We start from the raw sequence: 26,049 nt of genomic DNA on the forward strand, positions 1-26,049 counted from the left end.
TCCCGCTGCTGGCGGTCCCGGCGTCGCGAGTTCCCGCTCTCCCGCCCCCTCCTTCCCACCCTCCGAGCCGGCTCCGCGCTCTCCTCGGTTTCCCGCTCCCTGCCCACGGCCCCGGCGCGGCAGCCCTATGGCGTACAGTCAGGGCGGCGGCAAGAAGAAAGTCTGCTACTATTACGACGGTGAGCAGGGCCGGCGCGGAAGCGCGCGTGCAAGAGCGGGGGGGCGCCCTTCTAATGGCCGCTCGGGGCGGGCTGCGTCCCCGGCCCCCGCCGGCACAGCCACCCCTCGCCCCGAGGGACGAGCTTCCCCCGGCCCGGCCCGGCCCCATGGCGGCCGGAGGGCCCCGCCGCCGCGCCCCGCTCCCGCCGTCGGCTCTGCTGATCCCCGCGGGCCGGCGGGCGTGGGGCAGCGGCGCCGGGGCCGGGGGTGGTGGAGTTGGGCGAGGTGCGGGTCGGGGAGCTGCCTGGCCTGCCGGGCCCGGCAGTAAGTGCTGTGTCTATTGTTTCCCCCCAACATACTCACCACCCACATTCCCCCCCCCCCCCCCCCCCGTCCAAAAAAAAAAGAAAAGAAAAAAGAAGAAAAAAAAGTTGAGACACTCCCCTCCATCCGCTGAGCACGGAGGCGTCGGAGTCACTGCTGTGTCTGGCTCCTCCCCTGCAAAGAAAGTCCAGGCCATGTGTACCTCCGGCACCTGGTGATTGTTGAGCTGAGGCCTTTCCCTGCCTCGAGCTTTCGTACCGAGGTCTGGGGTACGGAGGAACAGGGGCACTCTGCCCCCTCCTCCCCCATTCCCCAAACGGAGCAGGGATCAGAGCAGAGGTCTGGCTCCCATGAGCCTCCCTTCCTGCAAAACGCGGAAAGTTGTGTGCGTGGGTGTTTAATAATAGTGAAATTTGAGTTGCATGCAGGCCCTCTGAGTTTGCACACTTGCCTCGTGGGGACACAGGGGCTTGTGATCTGCGTTGTGTCATGGCGAAAAAGTATGTGGAGCCTGTGCTTGGTTTGACATATTTTCAGCAATTTGATTGCCGTTTTGTCTGGCCACAGCACCAAGAAGTTTTCGTTTTCTTCTTGAGCTTGAGTTTGTTTAGCCCTTTTTGTACTGGGAAGTGAGCTCGATAGACAGATTAGTTAAGAGATTTGATTAAATTGCCTCCTATTGTAACAATCTTGTACGGTTGCATCTGACGCTGGTCTTGGTAGTAGCCAGGAAACAGAGGTTGAGGATGTTCAGCTGTAGTCCTTTGGTGTTTTCACCATTTTGGAAGTGAAGATGAGTGGCTAAACCCACTCAAGATATCAAAGGGTGTGTTGCTAGAGCAAACCTGCCATTCTTTGTAAATTGCAGATCTTGTGGGGCCTGTCTTGGCTTTTTTTTTAACCACACTAAAGGAGGCAGAGTGGTGGTTGCCGCCCCCTTCTCTTTGTTGCTAGCACTGGTTCTTTGTTCAGCCTAAAGGGGAAAGGAGGCCCCTGTTAGGGATACTTTTGGTGAGGCTAGGATCTTAGTTTTCCTAGAGAAGAGGAATCACGTTTCGCCTTGTTGAAAGAAAGACAGCAGTGATAGTTTAGAAGCTTTCTCACTGCAAATATTTGGGTTTTTTTTTTTAATCATTTTGCTTTTTTTCTCTTTTTTCTTTTGGTTTTTTTTGTCTTTTTTTTTTTTTTTTTTTTTAATAAAGCCAAGTGGCTGCAGTTTACTAGATGTTGATATATTGTTTTTCTGTGATTACTGGATTTTGGTACTTGATGCTAGTATTAGATTCCCTTAACAGCAAAAAAGCTATACTTTTGAAGAGAGGGGAGAAACCAAAAGAGGTACAAGTTTGGAGGTGGCAGGATAATGACTTAAAGCAGTTGTAGCTCGTATGTAGACTAGGATAAATGAAGTTAATAATGTAGAGAAAATAGTATCTGTTGTGCCTTAAAATAAATGTTTTACATGTGACAGAAACATATTGGAATATTTTTGATGTCTCATTTATTTTTATTGCCAAATCCAACACTTATTTTACATGTCTTTTGGAAATAGAGTTATTAGAAGAAATTTTAAAGTTAATACCTAAAATAAATATCCTGATGCTACTGTGTGGTTCATCTGGTAATTCTGAATATTTTGTAACTGTTGTACGAGCAGAGCCTTTGAATCACAGCAAAGGGAGTGTTTGAAGTCTTAAGTAACCCAAACCAAAAAACTACTGAGGTAATGGTGTATCTCTAAAAGGATGTCATGTCTGAAGTAAATTACCCCTTTTTGAGGTCATAATTGGCTCTCCACACATACTTTTACTTTGTTTCTTGAAAGTTATAGACTAAAAAGTCTTGAATAGTTTTAGAAGCATGTACACTTATCTTCTGAGATGCAATAAACTTCCTCATGCAATAAACTTCCCCATGCTTTCTGTGAAACTTGTTGTAATTGTCATTTAAGGCTGATTTTTTTAATTAGCCTATCACTTTCTCAGAGTGTGTTGTTGTTAAGATTTTTTTGGAAATCAACAGTTTTAATAGCCTTCATACTGTACTTGGAACTACTAAACTTTGAGTAAACAAAGCTCAATTTCATTACCTTGAGTTTGCTTGTAATAGACAGTCAGCCACATCCAGTTTGCAGAATCGTCATTGCTTGCAATCATGCTCAGGTCAGGAATTTCGTTTAAATTCAAACCAGTATACTATGGGAACTAATTAAAATATGAATTAAAATACTTCCGTGATCTTATTTGAAATATTTTTCATAAATACTTCTAGTCTTAATACATGTATGGCCTTAGCTTAGCAAAGTGTGCTCCTCAACACTGTTTGGAACCATGCTAGATGTGGAAGGATGTCGTAGCTTTTATTTTAGTCTCTTACCATGTATCTTCAGGTTGTTGTCATGGTTTTGCAACATTGTGGCTCAGGTAGTTTAGCTCTTCCAAGGTGTTGTAGAGTTGCCCACAGCAATGAGAACAGGCCCCAGGTGGTCTTTCCAGCTCTGTGCTCCTGTACAGCCAAGCACAGTTCTAGAGAATCGCACAGCCACTAGCATGGTTACAGTGAATCCGTGTATTTGTGCCATGCCAGTGCACTAGCAGTATTGTTTATATTGCTGTTTGTGCATAATTTAGTGTGAGTGTTCAAAAGGCTCTACCTTAATGAAAAATTTGAGAGATCTGCATCAGAGTGTGGTTGGTTCCATCCATAAAGACGTGACTAAAACTGTTTTCGTAGGGCAGTGTGTTATTATAGTTGGCCACTGTTTAAGTAGTACTTCTAGTTAAAGCTTACATCTGCAGATAAAATGAACTTAAACTGAAGTGTTTTCTGGAAATTCATCAGTACTTTGTGCAGTGCCTTCCAAACATGATGATGGTGTCCAGCCTCTGCTCAGGGCTCAAAAGTCAGATCTTTGCAACTCTTCTGCTGTCTGCATAATTTTAAAACCAGAACAAAATGCCCAATCCTTCAGAAACTAGTGTAGTAATTTTAGGCCTGCTTGAATAGCTGTTTTTTGGACTCATCAGCCATTGATGATCTTTTCTTTTACATTCAACTTTACATGAGTTCACTCCTTAGTATTGCTGAAGTCAATTCAGTGTAACTACTGCTATTAAGATATATTTTTTTCATGTGGTTTCTATTGTAGCAATTAGGTTTCTTCACATAGTGCAGTTCTGAAACACCTCATCATTTCATGGTAACTATACTTTAAATAAGCAGGGATGTGGTCCATGTACATAACAGTTTATTTGTTCAAAGTTATAAAGTAATGTAATTTACAAGTTACAAAGTATCAAAAAACAAGTGTAGATGTCATCTCTTGTCTCTTTATTCAGTCGCTTAAGACTGTTTTGTAATAGGTAAATTTAATGGTGTTATTTTTCTGTATGTCATAGTAACTAGAGAGACTAATACTTTTTTGGGAACATAGCTTTTGTTAGTCGTGGGGTTTTGAGCAGAATTAAAGTTCCTTTAGGGGATGTAGCCTCTTGTATTTTTCTGTGCATTAGAATATTATCTATAGGCCTTGCTAAAGTCTCAGAGAAGTGGGTGTCTAAAACTTAGTCTCATCAAAAGAATCATGGGTTTAATTTTATTTGATAGTTCTCATCATTTTGGCATATAACTTATATGAATTAAGAAGAAATTTTTTTATATATACATATATATATATATTTGAACCCAGAACATGACAGAGTATGTAATAATTGTCAGGTAGGTCTTCTGTATCACATCTGTATCATATAACGAACAGTGCGGGACAGTAAACTCCTAGCATTAAATGGGCACTTGGCTTGTCCCTTTTTAATTAAGGACTCAACATTTCAGAGATTATATGTTGCTACTTCTTAATGGGAGCCATTTAGCTGACATTTTTACTGGTATAAAACAGTAAATTTCAGTTTTTGAAGCCTCACTATGAAAGATTAATAGATTTGCAAACTTTCTACACATACTACTTTGCATTTTTTCCCTCCTCTTCCTCCTTCAGTTACATTCTCTTTTTTTGCACTTTCCATGTGCTCCCACACTGGTAAGTGATGTAAATGTGCTCCTAATAATTCTGTATGATTTTTACTTTTATATTAGTAAGAATTTACGTTTTTATTAGTTAGTATAGAGTCAAGTACACATACTATCTGCAGTAATAGTATTGTGAGCTTGGCCTCACTGTACCTATTTCTCATCTATACACATCTTTTAGTCAGTTAGTCTGACAGAGGTTTGTGCAGAGGTTTTTAGCTCCATCAGTGAGTGAGGTGTCCTATCCTCACACATACTAGCTCTTGATACACCTTGCTTTTCTTCCCAAAGCACTCCAGTAAGTCTGTAACATATGAAAAAGAGATACAAAAACTTCAGGATCAGTGGATGAAGTGTTTGTACTAGGAAGTGCACCACCTTCTTCACTAGGTAAAGGAGGAGAGACTTTTGACAACTTTGCCTCCATCACAGTATGATGTCTCCGTGATGGGTCCCCTTTGTGATGTTGGTTGAAAATCAAGGTGCTAATGAAGAAAGAGGATCTTTCCTCTTTTCCTTCTTCACCCCTACCTACACAGGCATCACAAATACCTTGAAACTTAATGGACTTCTTGACCATATGCTTCAAGAATTTCTTTTATGAGGCTAATGCCAAAACCATTTTTTTGTGGGTGATGCTAAGACCAGAAAAATAAAATGGTATTCTGTTGCCTGTTGCTAAAGTGTATTATATTGATATCTCCTGTTAGTCACTACTGCTGGCCTCTAATACAGAAGGATCAATATTCTTATGCCAGATACTCATCTACAGATCTTCTACTTGACAGATAAACCCCCATGAAATTTACCAATGTGCCAATTCTTTTAAAATTCTCTTCTCTGGTAAAAAAAAAAAAAAAAAAAAAGAAAGCTAAGAAATATGCTTTATTTATATAACTCTATGCTGCAGTGTATGGTATATAGATTATGCATAAGTTAAAATTCGTTTAGTTGATTAATTGCAGTGTATTGAAGAATATGTTACAAGTGTATTTAGGAAACGTTAATTTTATTTTTTCTCTATTTCATATGGGAAAAATAGTAGACTTTACATTTTACATAAGATATAAAATAATTCTTAATTGTCTGCTTCCCCATATGTCAGCATTCTGAATAAAATGTCAGTGATGACTACAGAAGCCAAAGTAGGTAAAATTGAAATGACCTGGTAAAAACACCCATTTTTTAAGACACAAATGCATTTGTAATGAAGTTTCCTCAATAATACCATATTATTTATAGTCATTATTTTCTTAAAAATCTCAAAGTTTAAAGCTCTTACTAGCTAGAAGATTTTTTAAAATCTAGGACTTAACAGTAACTTCAAAATGTAAAGTAGAGCTAGTAAATGGTTGGTTTTCATCTTCTAGGCATTAGTTTCAAAGAGCTATGATAGATTTTTTCCCAACCATCAAATATATAAAGTAATCTTTTGTAAAGTGCTTGAAAATGTTTTTGCTGGAAGGAAGGAGTTTGTTTATACTCTTAATACCTTTTGCTCTTGACCTGAATGTGACCAAACCTGTAGGCTTGCAATAAGTAACTGAAAAAAAAGTGCTATTTTTCCACTTAAGTACCCAAGTTAGAAGGTCCAAACTCTTCAAAATTCTTAACTTAATGTTAAAACTTGGTATTTCTATTGTTATGGGATGTCTAAGAGCTAGGTTTGGAAGGGTAGTTTTTCTAAACATCTTCTTATGTTACATTAGGTTATATCTGTTTTCTTAAGTGTCTTTACTCTCCTGTCTCTTTGAAAACTGAAAGCTTGAAGGATTTTAGAATGCTTTGAAACTTTTAATCTTACTGTAATACTTGTTTTTCTTGGTAGTTGGTGATGCTACTGCAAGCTGACATTTACCCTTCCTCCATGAAGCTCATGTTGAAGAGGTGAAACTAAAGCTCTTTTGTAGTGGTGCTGCTTCTTACCTCTGACTGATAAAATTTACAAAATAGTATGACATTGTGAAAATAGTGTTTCTTTTGTTCCCAGTGGACAAGGCAGAGCATGTTGAAGGATGTGAAAGAAAAGTAAAAAGTTCAAGAAGGTAAAGTTCAGTAATCCTATTGGGAAATTGGGTCAAAAAGAAAAGAGGTGCTATTATGAAGAGTTGTTATAGAAATTTCCAGCTGAAAGCCATTGACAACTGAACATAACTTTTTGGCTTGTTTATGTTTCCAGAAACAGTTGTGTAAAATGGTTCATATGTCGGGAATGTCAGTGCTTAAAGTGGGGTTGTGTGTGTTCTGTCAATAACTGAGCTCAGCAGAAAATTTACTACTAGCCCATGATAGCAGCTGTTCCTTTCTTGCAAATGAGTGTCAAATTTGTTATCTTAATTGTGTGCCTAGTTGGTCTCTAATTTAACAGAGGCTAATCTGGATTATAAGGTTCTTGTTAAACTACTGTGGATTTCCAGCAGCAGGTGTCTGGGGAGTGTTTGTGCATGTGGTTGCCACAATGGATCTGGAGCTAACTTCTGGATGTAACAGTTAGGGTTAGTAGTTAAGGGCAGGCTGAGGATGGTAAAGTCAACTCATGCAAAATGGTAGGTTTTACTACAGCCTCTGTTGTGATACTATGTGGCAATGTCATCAGCAGTGTCTCCTCTTAATTCCAGTTGTTTCCCATTTTATTGTTCAGTTCTGGCCCATTGTTGGGCCAGAATTTCACTCTTGATTTGAAACCATGTCTTAAAATTATCTTAGCTCTCCCACTACTGTCTGCTTGTAGTAAAAGATTTGACTTCTTTTTTTTCCCCTCTGTTTCTGACATACAACATTTGTTTCCCTTGTATTCTTTTTGAAGTAGGCAGTATTCCCTTTGTGGGGTTTGTTTGTTTTCTGGAATCATACCTGTTTACTCATCTTCTGAGAATGATTAAGTGGCAATGAAACTTGTTTTGTAATATGAATAGCTATTCTTTTGTGTATTACTGACAGGTGATATTGGAAACTATTACTATGGACAAGGGCATCCAATGAAACCTCACAGGATCCGAATGACTCACAACTTGCTGCTAAACTATGGCTTATACAGAAAAATGGAAATTTATGTAAGTATAGGCAATAGAATATCCACTGAAGCATTTTAAGTTATTTTTAAGGATTTCAAGTATTGTCACACAAATATATGAAGAGAGGTGGAAGTGAAAATAGGGAATACTTAAATTTACTTTTACTTACTTTTACTTTTACTTCTTTATTTAGAACTGAAGCAGTATTTAATGCAGTTGTATATCACAACAGAGTAGCCCTTGCTTTATGTGAAACACCACTATTGCTTTCCTTTCACTATTTTCCCTTCAAAGTAGGTGGGATTTCTTTCAAGTTGTCTGTTTTAACACATTGTTAGCGGATTTTGCAAAGCACTTTGATTATTTCTTTAACTTGTTCTTGTTATCAGCGACCCCACAAAGCAACTGCTGAGGAAATGACCAAGTACCATAGTGATGAATACATCAAATTTCTCCGATCAATAAGGCCTGACAATATGTCTGAGTACAGCAAGCAAATGCAGAGATGTAAGTGCCAACGTCAGGCTAAGTCTGTGTGTACATGCTTTGATGGCTAGCATTGTTTGAAGCTCTGGATTCACCAATACAGAGGTTAGAGAAGTACTGTAACAAGAGTAGCATGTGCCTGCCTTTAGCTACGCTATTTTGGACTTCTCCATTAAAAGCAGTCATCTTGACAAAAGTGTTCTTCATGCATAAGTAAGGATTTTTGCCTTTTCTTTCACAGGGTGTATTCTAGATGTGAAATACTGCTGCTAATAATAAGGCTTTAGTGTGCAGATTGTGAAGTGTTAGTGAAAGTGCCTTGAAATCTTTGTAAAAAAAAGGCTTTTTTGAATACTAGATAAGTAAAAACCAATGTGTGAAAATGCATTTAAGTCAAGAAAAGAACTCGCTCATTCTTTTTGGAGGGAGATAGTAAAAATTGTACATTGTTCACCCTTTCTATTATTAATTTATTCCTTTAATTATAGGTATAAGCTCAAAGTACTGTTAGGAATGCAGTTTTACAGCTATTATATCAATTTTAAAGGCAGTATTGTAACCACTTTATGGTGCCTTATTGTCAGCAAATTATTTTTCTAAGTAATTCTACATTTCTTAACATGACCTATGTTAATCAGCAGTTCTTCAAAAATCTAGAAATGATTGAACTTCTTCAAATGAGGAGACAAATCTTCCAATGAAAACTAAAAAGAATTAAAAAAAGAAAAGAAAAAAAAAGATTAGGTTGGAATTATCTTATACTATTAGGACTCTACGTTGTTTTCAGTGTTTAAATTAGCCTGACAAATAAGATGAGGAATAAGTAGTTAAAATGCTGAATGAACTATGCATCTGTAAGTGTTATCCATGTGTGTATAGATGCTGTTGGAATGGTATTTTTAAAAAATAATATGTTTCTTATACAGTTAATGTTGGAGAAGATTGTCCTGTATTTGATGGCCTGTTTGAGTTTTGTCAGCTGTCAACTGGAGGTTCTGTTGGTAAGTATATGTTGTTTGCCAACTATTTTATAGCTTTAGTAGGTTTGTATCAGCAACTTAAAATTTTGATAGTGCATTTAAAAATGAAGTAAATATAAGGGGTTTTTATATATTTTAAAAAATAATCATATATCAGTTACAGACTAAAATATGAGATGTATAAAGTATCTCGGTATTGGTAAGAGATCTGTTCTAAATCAGCTTATTTAAAAAATAAAATATGATTTCATGTAACAGATTTAAAGGCCATCAGAAATTTCCGACTCCATTTGCTTTCATTCTTCTGTGTGTCTTTTTACAGCTGGGGCAGTAAAATTGAACAGACAGCAAACAGACATGGCTGTCAATTGGGCTGGAGGACTCCACCATGCCAAGAAATCGGAGGCATCTGGTTTCTGTTATGTCAATGATATCGTGCTTGCCATCCTTGAGTTACTTAAGTAAGTTTGTGACAGGCACAAGTTAAAATTACAGAAAGTGTCAAATTTAAGTATTTAAATGTTTGAAAATATGGATTGTAGTTACTATTTCAGTGAGTTTTCATAGCCCATGTTGAACTTTTACAGTTTCAATTAAGAAAGCTCCAAACTCTACCTAGTTTGGCTTCAGCAAGACATTCAAACTAAAATACAGGCAAGCTGAAAAGATAACTTAATAGGAGATAGATCCAAGCAACAATGCACCCCGTAAAACACTGTATGCTGTAATTCTAGATGGTGGGGAAGGACTAGAGTGGCAGACTTCAGAAAATGGACAGGCTTACTTGCTTTCCGTAAATATTTCTGTAATGTCTTCCTTTGCTATGCATGGGGACAGAACAGTGGGCTAGAATGATCGCTACCCTGACCCCTTAGGGCAGTCATTTTACTCATAATCTTACACCTATTTGGTTTCACTATATGCCTTCTTGTTTCCTATCATTTGACTTGTTACTGAACCAAACAGGAATATTCAGGGAAGATCATGCACTGAGCTTCCTTGGATTATTACAGGAGTTAATGTGGCTGGTTTTAATAAATAATGAAATAACAGCTGTGCTGCTGTGTCTGCAAAATAAAAAATGAGGAGTAATGAAAAAGTGATCATATAATTAACTTCAAACAGTAATGCTTCACTAAAATTTCAAGTCCCGAGTGTTGCTTTTACTGTTTCAGAGGACTGTATCCCTACTAACAGCACATTAATCTCATTTATTAGAAAAAATATTCTAGGTATTTGACTCTTATGAGGGGTCAGCTGATTTTGCTGGTGAGGAATGAGGGAAGTAGCTGTAATCTGGAAGTCTAGAGATAGAAAATGTTTCTAAAGACACTAGGAATAGTCAGTATTAACATATTAAGACGCTCATTTTAATGTGCACTGTATATTCGGGAGCTGTCTCTGTAGTCTACGACACATGACTTTCTGTGGTCCAATCTTGAAGTTTTTAGCTTAACGTGCGTGTGAAGGAAGGAGTCTTGCAAATTGTTACGGGTTGTGTAACTGAGAAACTGTCCCTGAAATTACGGCTGCTTACACTCAGTACTCCGTAAAGCATGACGAAAGTGCGTCTTCGATGGCGGACTTTGTTCTTTATGGGAAAACATAAAATTTAAGGGATACTTACTGTTTCTAGTGCTCTAAGACTTCAAATCACTGGTTTCTTTATTCATCTCAAACTGTCCTGAAATTTGCAGTATTTAAGAAAATAATAAACATTAGTGTAATAAATTGATGCAAATGTAAATTGCAATACGTTTGAAACCAACAATGTACCTTTCTTTACAAGCTGGAGAGGTGAAAAAGAAAAGTCGTGGAAAATAAGTTATTTATTTTTTGCAAACTAATGGAACACAGACCATGTTGGTAATTACTGAGAAGGCAGAAAGGAAGTCCTTGCGGTGAATGAAAGGGGTGAATTTAGAAGATGTGAACAACAAAGTGATGTGAGCAGAAGCACAAGGTATAGCTTCTACAGAGTGAGACAGTTTGGGGTAAATACTAAATAAATTACTTACTTTGATGAAGATAAATTTATTAATGTTATTCAAAGTGTACTGAGAATTTTAAGAGCATATGGTCGCATCAACCAAAATCATCGCAGTGTTCACAATCTTGAATTTTAGTGTGTGTTTGGGGTTTTTTTTGTTAGTGTTTTTCTTGTTTACTATCAGTATATTATGAATATAACATATAATGATAATTTATTATGTGTTCTTTCTAGGTATCACCAAAGAGTGTTGTATATTGATATTGATATCCATCATGGTGATGGTGTTGAAGAAGCGTTTTATACCACAGATCGTGTCATGACAGTATCATTCCATAAGTATGGTGAATATTTTCCAGGCACAGGGGACCTTAGGGTAAGGTTGAACATGAAATTTCATTAGGTGATAAATTCCCTCATACTGTCTTCCTTGTAGATATTGTTTTTGCACTAGGCTACAAGTCCAATATTGTACTATGTCCAATAATGGTATACAACAGTAAGTTTTCATTAAAAATATTAGCCTGGAGTGATAGATTAGTTGAAGAATCTTAGGAAAAAATAATACAGGATAGTGGGGAGCTAAATTATTCACTTCTACATGAAATTAACACCTTCACTTCTGGATAAATAGGCTGAAATCTTTGTTCAAATATAATTAGTTTAATTCACGCAGATTTTGGAGATGGCTCTAAGAAGACCGTATGGTATATTTATAATTATCTGTACATTTCAATTCTGCACTTACGGTGAACAGTAGCTCTTTGCAGATCACCCTTTAACAGTCACAAAGCTTAAGTTACAATTTGAATTTACTGTGTTCTATTTGCCTAGTAATACCGTTGACTCATTTTTGGAATATTTCTTATGTCATGAAGTGTGTTTTGAGTTCTCATGATGCTCACTGCCTAAGAACTTTAGCATGCCCCATAGGCAATTATGTACTGAGTGTTACAGCTGACCTGAGGCAGGGAGCATTTGCCCATAAGGAATTATCACTAAAGCTGTTGTGGAACCTCTGGCAAAGCTGAGAATAGAAACCAAGTTTCCTGGCCCTTCATATTAATTTTAAGTTAGTCATTCCTCATGTTAGACTCTTGTCTGTTAGAACAGGAAATTGTTCCACTTCACAGCTCGAAATAGTATTACAAGTATTAGGATTAATGTATTCCTAGCTTCAAACTCATAAATGAAACCTCTTTTATCAGAGACACTCCCAGGATATGTCATTCCTCTGGTGTTAGCAACTTTGCTCATTAGTCTGTGCATACAGTTAGAAACTTTTTTAAAAAATAGTAAACACTTCTAACAAGGTGGCCTACAAAAATGCGGTGCTGGGAAAAAGTTCACTGTTTTTCTAATATGTTTAAATTGATTCATGAGATACAAGTATTTGTGTTCAGGCTAATACTCCTGAAAAGCGTGTTTCCCAGTCTACTGATGATACCCAGAGGGCACAGGAGTAAGTGAAAGTTGAGCAGTGAGGTGCAAAGCATTCATTTCAGCGTGGCTGTTGGAGCTGAATGTTATTATGGTGGTTAGATTCTGTTAAACTGTGTTCTAAATTGATTTAGGAAGAAATCAGATTAGTTTTTATCCGTGTTATTTAACTTGACTGGCCACAAGGTGGTAGTGGTGCTTCAAACTAAAAGCAGCTCAGACGAGGATGTTTATCATGACGAGCTGTTGTTGCTGAATTTGGCTAGAATTTTTTTTTTTTTTTTTTTTTTTGAAAGGGTTAGATATCTTGGCCTTTTAGAAGCAGCACTTCCCGTTGACGGAGAAGTTTGTGGACTCTTCACCTCACCACACCCAGAACAAAGAACTAAAAGATAGCACAGTTGAAATAAATAGAAGAATATTTTATGGTTTTTGGGATTTTTTTTTTTTTTAATTGATGTCAGGGACAAACAGTATCTCAGGCATGGCAACTTTTTTTCTGAGCTGCTAGTTAGGATTTTGAAATGAGCATTATCTGCATACAGACTTTAGCAGGCTTTATTACAATTATTGCATCCCCATAGAGATTTTTCCTGTCTCCGGAGATTGCAAAGCTAATTGAACTAAATGAAGATCTAATTCTCTGAAAAGTCAGTGTTCCTTCTGGAGGCCAGTATTGTGCTGCTTCCTTCTGCCTAACTTGATCTGCCATTGATGGGTATTTTTCCAATTCAACAGCCAAATCTTCCCTTTGTTCTTGTCAGTGGGCTGTGTTACAGCTTGTTTCTGTAGTTCTTTAGTTAGTTGATCTAGTTTGCTGATCAGGTTACATTTATTTGATGCAGGAACAAATTATGTGTCAAATGATGATGTGATGGCAGCTCCATCAGTACAGCTGATCTGAGGTTTTCTAGTTTAGCAGCATTCTTCCATTGTCTACTGAATGTATTGTTCAGTCTAAGCTTCCAGTGTCCTCAATAAGTTATTTGACCTTCTATATATTTTAGATGATAGCATAAATTTCGTCATTTATACACCCAAATAGCTCAATTGAGACCATAGTTCCCTATAGTGGCTCAGGTTCTTTGAGGCAGCTTGATCTGTTGGTGAATGGGAGGCTACCAGAATGCTGTATTGTTTCTTTAGGTTTTATATCTAATGCAAGCATCAGTTCCAAAAAAGTTGCTTGAGTAGCTCAAGCAATTGCTCTGTTTAGGTGGAAATTGTGTGAACATTTGACTTTGCTGTGATTTAGGATAAGATAAATTTAATGGGTTTTTTTTGTTTTTCTTTTTAATCTGTAAAGCAAGACAAGGAGAGGAATGACCTCTTGAAGCAGTATAGGTTAGGTGTCGACCCGCTGGAAAGCAGCTCTGTGAGAAAGACCTAGGGGTCCTGGTGGGCAAGTTAACCATGAGCTAGCTGTGCCCTTGTGGTCAAGAAGGCCAATAGTATCCTGGGGTGCATTAGAAAGAGCATTGCCAGCGGGTTTAGGGAGGTGCTCCTGCTCCTCTACTCAGTTCTGGTAAAGCCAAATCTGGAGTGCTGTGTCCAGTTCTGGGCTCCCCAGTACAAGAGAGACATGAAGCTACTGGAGTGAGTCCAGTGGAGGGTAACAAAGATGATGAGGGAACTGGAGCATCTCTCTTACAAGTAAAGGTTAATGGAGTTGGCCCTATTTATCCTGGGGAAAAGACACAGAGTGGACCTCATCAGTGCTTACAAATATCTCAAGGGTGGGTGTCAAAAGAATAGGGCCTGATGAATAAGGAGCAATGGGCACAAACTGAAACGCAAGAAGTTCCATCTGAATATGAGGAAAAACTACTTTGAGGGTGACGAGCACTCAGCAAGGTTGTCAAGTCTCTTCTGGATATACTGAAAGCCCGCCTGAATGTGATCCTGTGCAGTCTGCTTTATCAGGGGGTTGGACTAGATGGTCTCCAGAGGTCCCTTCTTCCAGTACTGACCCTTCTGTGATTCTGTGATCGCCTCAGAAAATTCAGCATCTGAAAACCCAGATGATTCATTCTGGGAAATTCTGGATAACTTGTACTTCAAATCAGCCAGTTGAGTTCAGTAGGGATCTTCAGTGTCACTCATCTTGCAATACTATGAAATGTTAATAATGTGCTGTGGGCAAAAAATCTGTTAACATTGTGTCTATGCTTCACTGGGCCATTTTGCCCCTTCCCCATCTCCCTCCATTCCCCCTCACGCCCCCAGTAAAGGTTAGTTACTGGAAGTAACACATTACTGATGCATTCCCTGCTAAGGAGGCTTTGTTCAGGAAGAGGAAAAAAGTCAATGCCTTTCAGTAGGTAGCGTTGAGAAGTTTTAGTATTGGTGTTGCTGGGTTATGCTACTTATGACTCGTAGTTTTTCTAGGATGTTGGACCAAGTGTGTGCTCTTTCTGCAGTGCTGCTGTTTGATAATAGTTTACAGCCATACTGGACAGATTAATTCTCACTGTCTGCTCCACTGAACTGCATTGTTTTCTATCTGTGTTAGTGATGAAATAAAGGGAAGAAATGGGAATGTGTGTCAAGAAGAGATCTTTAGGTTTTACAGTGATCATCAAAATAGGAGTGGTTGCATTCAGGGTGTATTCACTTTATATATATATACATATACTTTTTTTTTGCAACAAACTTTTTGTCTTAATACATAGGTTGTCTAGGAAAGCTGGTAAGATAGACTACTACAGTTCCTGTCTTGACTCTTGATGGAACTGAGAATAATTTGCAAGTTTGTTGGGGGTTTTTTTGTACATTTAAAAAGTCTCAGTTTCTTCAAGGGCACCTGTAATTGGCCCCCCTTGGATTTTTCTTCTCTCCCTTTTGCTGCAACTACTTCCTCATCCTATGTTTAGGGAAATAATGTGGTTTTGAAAACCTTTTCAAGTTCAAATCTTCTATGCAACAGTGAAAACATGCATATCACCTTGCTCTTCTTGATTTTCATACTTTTTTTTTTGCTTGGCTATTTTTGCCAGACTAAACTGATTGGTTATGATTTGTCTTTTTGTCTTACATCTTTGAATTAAAAAATTGAGTGTACTTACTGCTGTTTTCATCTTGGTGTACAACTCCTACACTCTAAAATGATTTTATGGGAGAACAGGAATCAAGTAAATTCTGCCTCTTATTCCTCACAGATATGTATAATGGTACAGAATAGCTCAGCAGACTTGTGTAGACTTTTTTTCATGATACCATCCTATGTGCTTCTGTGTTTGTATTAAAACATTTTTCATCTTTGTTTGTAGGACATTGGTGCTGGAAAAGGAAAATACTATGCTGTCAACTTTCCAATGAGGGATGGTATAGATGATGAATCGTATGGACAGATATTCAAACCAGTGAGTGCTTTGTTTCTTGTTTTTAAGCTCTCTGAAAACTACTAGTTTCATATTTTCATTATGTCAATTAATGTCTTGTTGTTTTATATTGATTATAGATTATATCCAAAGTAATGGAGATGTACCAGCCCAGTGCTGTGGTATTGCAATGTGGAGCAGATTCACTGTCTGGGGACAGGCTGGGATGCTTTAATCTAACTGTTAAAGGTAAACAGAAAAGTGTCTGTTTGTTCTCTGTAACTTATTACTTATTAGAAACCTCTACCCTTCATACTGTTTTTCAAGACACTTGCATGATGAGGACTGGAGTCACAAAGATTTTGTTCATTACTATGATTAATCACATCTTTCTTTGCTATACAGGGATGGCCAAAAGAAACCCAGAAGTTGCCTCTTTCTTTCTGTCCATCTAAAAAAGTTAAGAAGCTTGGTTTTCCATGTGTTTCCTAGCCACTCAAGTGATTCCCTTTCTTCTATGTACAGGCTTTCTGCAGCTTTAAAGCAGTGTCCTGGAATGACAGGACAACAGACGTCTGCAACACTTACCATGATGGGCAAATAAAACCTAGTTAGCAGTCCACTTAATAGGACTACAGATGTTAAACATCAAACACCTTGTTGGGTGTAAAATAGGTATTATTGAAATGAGAATACTCACTGCATTGTTAAATTTATAGCGGTGTTTGTTATACTGAGCCATATGTTAACACTAATTTTTATTAATTTTCATAGAATTAATTAATTTCAGTATTACTTAAGTTGCTACCTGAATTTGTGATTCTCTAGTTTGGGATGTTAATTTAGCAAATAGCATAACTGCTACTGTTGCTATTATTATTATTTTATTATTATTTATTTAAATGGTAAAATATTAAATGTATAGCGAACTTTTGCTAAGTCTTCAATCCAGGCTGTTTGAATCATTAGTTTTCTGGATTTTCTTGGTTTTGCGTTTGGTTTTTTTTAATGCAACAATTAGAGTTTTGTAGGCAACAAAATGCAGTATAGTATCTGTTGGGTCTGCAGTATTTCAGGGTTCTTTTCTTGATTTGCACCAGGTGGCAAAGCTACTTCAGTTGCCCATACAGCTCAGATTTTTTTCCATCTTACATATCTTGGAAACCAAGAGAGCTGCTGCCTCCTACAGATGCCTTTCAGTATGCTGTATCTCCCTGGAGTGTGTACTGTCTTGGCACCAGTTCACTCTGTAAGCAAGACTTAGCAACCTCTAATACAGGTTCAAATTTAGAAGTAGAAAGGACCAAGTACTGATTTTGTTCTCCCTTCTTCCCCCATTGCATTTTACTGAGAAATTGTCCCTAAATTTGTCACTGTGTATGACATCAGTTATGAAGAGACAAAACACTAAACATTCTAAGATCATTTCAGAACAACAGCAGTAGACCATCATGCAAAGTCTCTGAAGACTGGGGTGGATGATGTTCATTGTGTTTTGTAAATTTCTAATCTATAGGTCTTGACTTCCTCTGAGGTTGTGCTTAGCTCTAGGGGGAGACAGTTCTGTTTGAATCAATTCAGTTCTTATTTGTTAAGTGTGACTGCATATGTCTGATTAAATAGTTTGTTATATATTCTATTTAATAGATATTTTGCTTATATTGTCAACTCTTTTTGTTTGACAGGTCATGCTAAATGTGTGGAAGTTGTAAAGACTTTTAACTTGCCATTGCTGATGCTAGGAGGAGGAGGCTACACAATTCGTAATGTTGCTCGATGCTGGACATATGAAACTGCTGTTGCCTTAGATTGTGAAATTCCTAATGGTAAATATTAATATTCAAATTAATATTTTATTAAGAAATAATCATGGGAGATTTTAAGTAAACAGCAGGAATTTGTATAGATAGCTGTAATGCATCAATTTAGACTATATTATGAAGAAAATTATTGCTAGGATTTAGCCAGTAAATTTTCAGTATCTTATGCACTAAATAAGTGTAAGTATTTAGGCCTTTTTTTATGCCTTAGCAAAAGCTTTAAATGACTGAATCACTTTTTGAAAATTCAAAAGGTAGAACTTATGGAACCTTACTTGTAATTATTTCTAATATGAATATCATCATTATGATAGAATATATACTGCAGTTTGATTGTGGCAGTGTCGATCTGTAAGTTGTACAACACAGACATGGTGTACATAAGAAATTATTGACTATGCAAGTGTCCACTTTACATAGCAAAACTACTGTTTCTTCATTTTATCTGACAAAAGTAGCTGTGAAAGTATATTGACTTCTCTTCCATTTCACTCCATTTTGGCTATACAAGCTATCTTAAAATTTAAAACCAGAAAAAACAATACTAGACTGCTTTTGAATAGTTGAGTACTGAAATAATTTTTCTGAGGAAGATCCCTAAAGATCCTGGACTCCTTTTACTTCTGGCCAGATATGCTCCTGGATATATTTTTGGAATGCCATTTATATAAAATTGCTGTTTGGACTGATTTGTTGCACACGAGCCACTGGCAGTTTGCACCTTGAACCACAGCTTTGCTGATAACCTTTTGCTATTCATGTATTTCTTGGTGGATTCAGTGTTTCCATCTGACTTCAGCAGAATCCTGCTGTCAGTGAGAAAACACTATTTAGAATGTGCCTTTCAAGATATATATTTTCCATTTTGCATGTCAACATATATTCTTTGTCAGCCAAAGCTTTTGAAGACACAGTAGCAGTTTCTTGGGACTTTTTTTTTTCTATTAGCATGCCTCTTTCAATGGGTTACATATATACATATACATATAAAGTTGTTTGGTTTTTTTTGATATTCCTCTCAACTTTTTGTGTCCCTGTCATCTTTAATCTGTTCTGAGAAATATCGATGTATTTCTAAATGCTGCAATAGCAACATCTTCCTGTCTGCCTTCTGTTTACCTTACTAGATCACTTATCCTTTAATAATCATAAATGAAGAAAGACAAAGGGCACAATTAAAAATGGATTTCAGTGTCTTATTTCTTAAAGGTTCTGTGGATGTTTTTTATATTTCTCTTAATTTATCTGGAAAGATACAGTCATATTCAGTGTAAAATACTGCTGTTGTCCTGGCAATGTATTGTTTATCAGCTTCATTTTGGTGGTTTAGTGTTCTAGTTAGGGGACCATTTCCTGTGAAAATGTAAAAAGTGGGGTAAGGAGGGAAACAGACAGACTGAACCAGTCAGCACCACTGAATCAATGTCCAGCACCTACCAAGGATATTGAACTAGCTGTGGTTTTCAGCCTAGTAACAAGTATTAAAACTTATCCTGAAGGAATATTTTGAATGCCTGCTTAAACCTTTTAAACTGGACTAACTTTGAAAACAGCTACAAGAGATCATCAGTTGATCTTCTCTTTCCTGAAGAAGCATATTTTAAAATTATTTTTCAAATTTGTTACTGTGTTGTTCAGTGTGTAATTGCAGTAGATCTTTCTCTTTGTATTTTGCCAGCAGATTTAAGTTCATTTATTGAATAGTTTAGAGGAAAACCACTGAACAGCCCAGATAATGAATAAGTATTGCTTGCTTGAATGCTTAAGGCTTGACGATTCTCTAAGTAAAATCCTGTCAAATCTACTGTTGTATTTAAAATGTTTAAAATCTTTTTTGGTTAACAAAGTTGTCTTGGCTTTTGGTTTATAGAGTTGCCATACAATGACTACTTTGAGTATTTTGGACCAGACTTCAAGCTTCATATTAGTCCTTCAAATATGACTAATCAGAATACACCAGAATATATGGAGAAGATCAAGTAAGTAGTGATTATCTTATTTATCAAGTGGGTCATGTGGATCATGTTTCTCCGGAGGTTTAATTGTTGGCAGTTTTGAAAACTGTATACCTTTCCCTGTTCATTAAAAATAAGTACTAGAATAGATTTGACATGTTTTCATTTCTGTCAGAAGAGGGGTTTTTTGGAAGTCTCTTCCTCCAACGGAATGCAAGCTTATGAAGTCCCATGACTATAACTATGAAGATTTATGACCCAGCTTGGATTTTTACTTTTTCCAGCATCTGAAAAGATGACTGTTTTAATTGGATTCCCATTCTAATTTTGCAGAAAGTTTATCCTGCCAGGAAAGAAGCTAGTGTGCCATGACGATTAGGATTTCTAATTCTCGGCTCTGTGTCTAAACATGGACTGGGAATGTCATTCTTTGTAGCTGTCAGCTGCAAAAATAAAAAATCATACATGAGCTTGAACATCCAAAACTGTGGAAAGACAGTGATGCGTGTGCAGGCAATTGAGTGGCTGTGATTTGGCAGATCCACAAGGTGTGAGCAGTACTCACTGGCAAGCTATGGTGGTTGTGTGTTTTTAGGCTGTGCTACTCTTGATACTTAGTCTATTCCTCCTCGCATCTTGACATTTTGCTTGGAAACAAATACTTTACTTCAGGGGTAAAGTAATGCATACACAATTGGTTAGCTTGAACTGTTAACAGGCTGTTAACGGTACACAGGAATTCTTTTGGTTACTAAAAATAGCTGAATAAAGATGTGAAATTGCATGTATAAGTTTGCCACTACTGTTATAACCTTTAAAACTGTCAAATTGCAAAATTCACCAAAGCTGTTAAAATATTAATTTTTAAGTGATTGGTATATAGACTGTGATGGGTGTTCATAGCACAACTGTATCAATCACAATTAAATTTAAGGGGTCTAGTTTTTAATAATATGCAGTGGGAGAAAAAGCCCACTTATTTTTTTGTAATGTAATTGTGCAAGATTTGTCAGTAGTAATGTAGTTCTCCAGCTGGTGGTCTGGCAGGCTGCTTGCTGTATGTTATATATATATTGTTGAGCTTTTGTGGTGCAAGTAGGCTGCAAAACTCGCTGCTGCAATCCAGGTACAGATTGCTCTCTGTCAATAGAAAACAATCTCACATTCTTATACTGGCACCCACAAGATCAATGACCCATCATTTTGGAGAATCCTCCTTCAGTTCATTGTGTGTTTTCACTGACACCTGGCTTTAGGGAGCTCCCTGGCATGGCAAAACTACTTTGCCAGGTCATGTGATTTAGACAGAGGCATAGACTCTTAAGGATTCCAAAAAAGCACCAGTTGCCCTTTAGCCCTTCAAGTTGTGCAGAAGGATGCTAAGATAATTGTTGCAAATGCTAATATTTGATGCTTGCCAAGCCTGCCTTTCTACTTACACTTTGGTATGATAGTTTTGAGTCCCAAAAGAAGCCTGCTATCCTTTCCTTTTCTTGCATATGGTGCTTTGAAGTGTGTCATCCACCGCATCAGGTTGCTTAGACAGGACAGAACTTGTCTCTGTTCTTCTGTTGGCTGAAATAGCCAATAAGGAAACTTACCCAGATGAATTACTTTTGTCATTGCTGCACACAGTTGGGAAGTCTTCATGCTTTTAAGTGTCTGACTTTCTAAGGAACCGGAGAACAGTGTATTATCTAACTTGATAATCTAGCTTTTATAAACAGAGCAGTACTGACACCAGTTTAGCCCAAGTGGGCAGTACCTGTGCTGATCCTGTGGGGAATTAAAGATTGAAGTTTATTGAAATAAGTATTTGTAAAGTACAAAGAAAATGATGTTCAAGTACACTGTGGATACTAATGATCTCATAGGGAGGGAATAATACTTCCTGAACTTGGCATGCTATTTTTTTTAATTGAAAAATGAAACTGACTCTAAAGCAAAGCCAGGTTAACTTTGTATGCAGAGTTCAGAACTTCATAAAAAATCCAAGGAAATGCTACTTCTGTGTAGTAATAACTTTTGTTGTCTGTTACTCGCAGGCAACGCTTATTTGAGAACTTGCGCATGTTACCTCACGCACCTGGTGTACAGATGCAGGCCATTCCTGAAGATGCTGTTCATGAAGACAGTGGAGATGAGGATGGAGAGGATCCAGACAAACGCATTTCTAGTAAGAAATACCTTGTCATGATAGAACATGTCCATAGTCGTATTGGATTTCATTGTTCACAACCTTAGTTGTAATAGTGAGCAGTATTAGAAGACTGGCACTTTTGTTTCCTGAATAAAAAATTTTACTTCTAGTCTGCCACTTGTGATGTTTTTAAGGTGGCATCTATGTGCACATTTGAGCCTCTTAAAGGGTCTAATGAAGTGCTGGAACAGCATGTGGTTTTGCATTTTATGGATCAGCCTGGCTGTTTCAAATCTATAATAGATACTTCAGAAGACTTAATGAATTTTAACCAAAGGAGCTTTACTTTTTTGGTGACTAACAAAAGACAGAAACTATGTTTCCCTTTGAGGTAAAGTGAGATACAGTGTTTAAGGGGGAAAAATGTCTTTTATTTGCTTTTTTGTTATGAGGCAGAGATTTTCTATACTTGTGACATTACCCTTAACTTTATAAACATAACCCTTCCATGAACTTTGAGGTGTTCTTCAGCTATAGCCAAGAGTTTCCCTGCTACCTTTAGTCTTTTTTTATGGTGATTAGAATAATTCCATAACCTCTTATTAGTGCACTATCCCTTTTCTGAACTGTTGAAACCATTCTTTTTTCTCCTGTAGTTTTCAGTATTTGATGTTTTACTTGATACATGGTTAAAATATTCCCACTCTCCCCCTGTGTTTCTGCAAAGCTATTCTTTGGAAGTTATTATGTACATCCCAGAATATCTTGAAAGATAAGTGTTTTTAACTGTAATTTAGTTTATCAGCATTAAATGATTATAGTATATTAGTACTCATTCTTAATTTGATAGTTCTTTTTTTATTAGGGCTATTGTAGTTGGACTTTTTGATTGATTAATATCTTAAATCTGAATCCTAGTTCGAGCATCTGATAAACGCATAGCCTGTGATGAAGAATTTTCAGATTCTGAAGATGAAGGGGAAGGTGGACGACGAAATGTTGCAGATCATAAGAAAGGAGCAAAGAAAGCCAGGATAGAGGAAGACAAAAAAGAGACTGAGGACAAAAAAGCAGGTAGGATTGTGGTGTGATTTCGTCCTATGTTTTAGAACTGCAAACGTCAGTCCCACCAGGAGACAGATGTTTTATCTGTTAACAGTTAATTAGTTGTTGAGATGATGTATTTATTTCCATCATATTCAAATAATCTGTTTTAAACTCAAGATACAGCTATTCAGACTAGTAAAATGTTTTCAGGCAAGGGTTATTGTTTCTTCCCCACAAGCTTGAAGTCTTAGAGCCAGGGATTTGTATGACTTAATGAAATAACGATGAAAAAATACACGTTGGGCAAAACTTTTGTTCCTGTTTGCTTTTGTGGGGTGAGCCAACTAGTTTTCTCTGAAACAGAAACCGGATAGGGTTCTGGGGACAGTGTAATTCCAAGGACTCTTGATTTTTCTAAGAACTGGATGCATCTCAAGCTTAGGGGAACTCCAGGTCTCATTGCTGCATGCCGTCATTATGGCCAGTCAAGAAGAGACCTTGCCTTGAGGCATTCTGAATCACTTGCCATTGTGCCCAGATTGCTCCTTTGGATGGATGCATGTAACATTGTACTTTAATATGTAACTAGTGACTTCTTCTAAAAGCCAGTTTCCCCTGGCTAGGAATACATACAAAAGAATAAACTTGGTTGTGCTCTTTACTTCCTAAGTATTTTAAGGCTTTTTTTCCATCTTTTGGTAAATGTAAAATCTTGTGATTTTTCAGATGTCAAGGAGGAGGATAAAGCCAAGGACAGCAGTGGTGAAAAGACAGACGCCAAAGGGTAAGCACTAATTAATTAATAATGTCATCTTTTTGGAGAGTGTTTGTTAAGTCAGTACTGTATAATACTTTTCTGTTCTGTGGAGATCATTTTCAGTTGCTCAGAATACTGAATATTTTAGAATCATGACTAGAAATTCAAACTTGCATTTCTAAACCAGTTAATAAAAAAAATAAAACAACTTACCAGTTTGTTTTTGCCTTTGTACAGAGCAAAATCAGAACAGCTCAGCAACCCTTGAACAAAAGATAGCCTCTCATCAGTTGCAGAACATAATACTAGAGTCGAAGAATACCTAAAAGGAGAAAAGTTTTCGTATGGAGAGAGACTGCTGATTTCATTTTGTACTATTTGGCATGGACTGTATTTATTTTCAAATGGCTTTGTTCTGTTTTTTGGCAAGTCGTATTGTGAGTTTTCTAATTATGAGGCAGAAATTCCTTTCTTCACCATGCTTTATGTAATAGTATTTAAAAATGGATGTGAGTTATTATGTTAAATGTCTAAACTGATCTATTAAAGTAATTCGCCTTTCCTGAGCTGATTTTACCTTTTTTGTAATTTTATCTTTATTAAAAAAAAAAAAAATTGTACTTGGTTGTCTTTTGTCCATCATTGAACTACAAAGAAGAAAAACTCTATATAAATTTGGCAGACTTGTACTTATCTATGAGTACCTAGTGAGTTTAAACGGACAGCTGGCAAACACGCAACCTGAACTGTGTTGCTTTCATTGACTCCACATGTTCCAGCAATTCCTGCATGAGATGCAAACAACATGTATGGGTATACATGTGAAATTTGAACAGGCTGAATAAATGGGTGAAGGGATTCTGGAATAACATGATCATATGAACTCACATTTTAATGTTTAAAACTCTGCAGTCACATGCCTTGTACTGTCCAAGAACCTTTCCCACCATCAGAATCTACCTAAAAAAATGATTCATTTGCTGTTCATGAAATCAGTACATGATTATTGCAAAGCTTGCAAGACAGCAAGTGAAAATTTGGATTTAACTTGTAAAAAAACTAGAATGCATTTTAACTGAGCAACATAAAACTTTCTCACCCTTGCAGAGAAAGGATTTTACTGCCTGCCTCCTTCATTGATTCATTAGTTAGTTCTGGTGCCTGAATTGAACAGAGACCTCAGTGCCCCCATTCCCCTTTTTCTTTCTCAGTCTACAATTGTCTTACAGGTTGATATTTAATGAAATATATAAGCTTTGAAATCAAGATTTCAGAGCAGTGAACACAGAAGTTTGCAGAACTGCACTGCTACTCAATCTTTTTTTCTTTTTTTCAAATACAAATTTTTCTTGCTACTTTTTTAACCTACTTTCTCTCTGGGGTGGTTGATATATGTTGATACTGTGCCTGAAGCACCCCAGGATGGCATTGGCCCTCCTGGCTGCCAGGGCACTGCTGACTCATGTTCAACTTGCCATTGACCAGGAGCCCCAGGTCCCTTTCCACAGCACTGCTTTCCAGCCTCTCATTCCCCAGTCTGTCCATACATCCAGCATTGTCCCATCCTGGATGCAGAATCCAGCACTTTCCCGTGTTGAATCTGACATGGTTGGTGATTGCCCAGTCCTCTAATTTGTCGAGGTCTCTCTGCAGGGCCTAACGCTGTCAGTGTTATTAATTGTTGTCTTCCTTGATGGAGTGGACATTCAGATTTTTGCCAGGAGAAAAAAGGAGGCGAATGGGACTTCATGCTTCTCAGTCTCCAGGTAGGTGTTTATTAATTCTTATCTAAGGAGTACAAGCCATTAGCATGGCCTAGACATAGCACAAAGCAGGGGTAAATCAACCAATGGTTACTAAAAACGTACATTATTTTTACTTTTCTACCATATTTAGTAACACAGCCAGGAACTGTGGAATTCTTTGTCCAGTCATCCCAAACTACTTTTACTGCAGAATATGGAGTAGTAGAAGAAGAATGTTTGGAGAACAACAACAATCCTCCATTTTGATGGTTTTTTGCTTTTATCTATTTACTACATTAACAAAACCAAAACCTCTAAATTTTTCACCCTGTGACAATCTTACATAGTATTCTAACATCTAATTCACACCATTGTAGATTCAAATTCTTTCCAGAGGCTAGGCAAATTTTCCCATGGACAAAGGCCAAAAACAGTGTTGTTCAGGAGGGTAAATCCCCCCAAAACAGGCAGAGAAACGCACTTTGCATTCTGGGCTCCCACAGGGCCTCTCAGCCCTCAAGGAAGTCAACAGCTCCTCCCAGGTTTGTATCATCTGTGACCTTTCTTAGTTTCCCTTCCAGTCCTATATCCAAGTCATTTATGGGGATGTTGAAGAGCACAGGGCCCAGAATGGAGCCCTGTGGGAACCCCATCAGTAACAGGTCACCAGTCCGATGTCACCCCATTCCCTATAACCCTTTGTGCCTGAGGCATGAGCCAGTTTGCTCCCCCATGGCATGATGTGTTTATCCAGCTGTGTGCTGGATATTTTGTCCAGAAGGATATTCTGAGAGTATCGAAAGCTTTACTGAAACCCAAAAAGATTACATCAACTGGATTCCCTTG

General features: G+C 37.5%; 1 protein-coding gene across 1 annotated transcript; it reads left to right on the forward strand.

The window, feature by feature from the left end:
• On the forward strand, positions 1 to 24,073 carry HDAC2 (histone deacetylase 2). Its single transcript, XM_082302388.1, has 14 exons — positions 1 to 179; positions 7,450 to 7,562; positions 7,913 to 8,030; positions 8,936 to 9,010; positions 9,312 to 9,450; positions 11,214 to 11,355; positions 15,689 to 15,781; positions 15,880 to 15,988; positions 17,425 to 17,565; positions 19,430 to 19,538; positions 21,560 to 21,690; positions 22,573 to 22,728; positions 23,428 to 23,485; positions 23,696 to 24,073. The coding sequence occupies exons 1-14, from the start codon at positions 128 to 130 to the stop codon at positions 23,724 to 23,726; spliced, it is 1,467 nt and encodes a 488-aa protein (XP_082158514.1). The 5' UTR covers positions 1 to 127; the 3' UTR covers positions 23,727 to 24,073.
• Positions 24,074 to 26,049: the final 1,976 nt, after the last annotated feature.

Source organism: Coloeus monedula, assembly GCF_965178545.1.
Source record: "Coloeus monedula genome assembly, chromosome: 2".
NCBI classification, from domain to species: domain Eukaryota; kingdom Metazoa; phylum Chordata; class Aves; order Passeriformes; family Corvidae; genus Coloeus; species Coloeus monedula.

Coding starts and splice junctions, on each gene's coding strand:
- HDAC2 (XM_082302388.1), top strand. CDS start 128: ATGGCGTACAGTCAGGGCGGCGGCAAGAAGAAAGTCTGCTACTATTAC. Junction 15,989..17,424: donor CTTTAATCTAACTGTTAAAG/GTAAACAGAAAA, acceptor TTTGTTTGACAG/GTCATGCTAAATGTGTGGAA. Junction 17,566..19,429: donor AGATTGTGAAATTCCTAATG/GTAAATATTAAT, acceptor TTTGGTTTATAG/AGTTGCCATACAATGACTAC.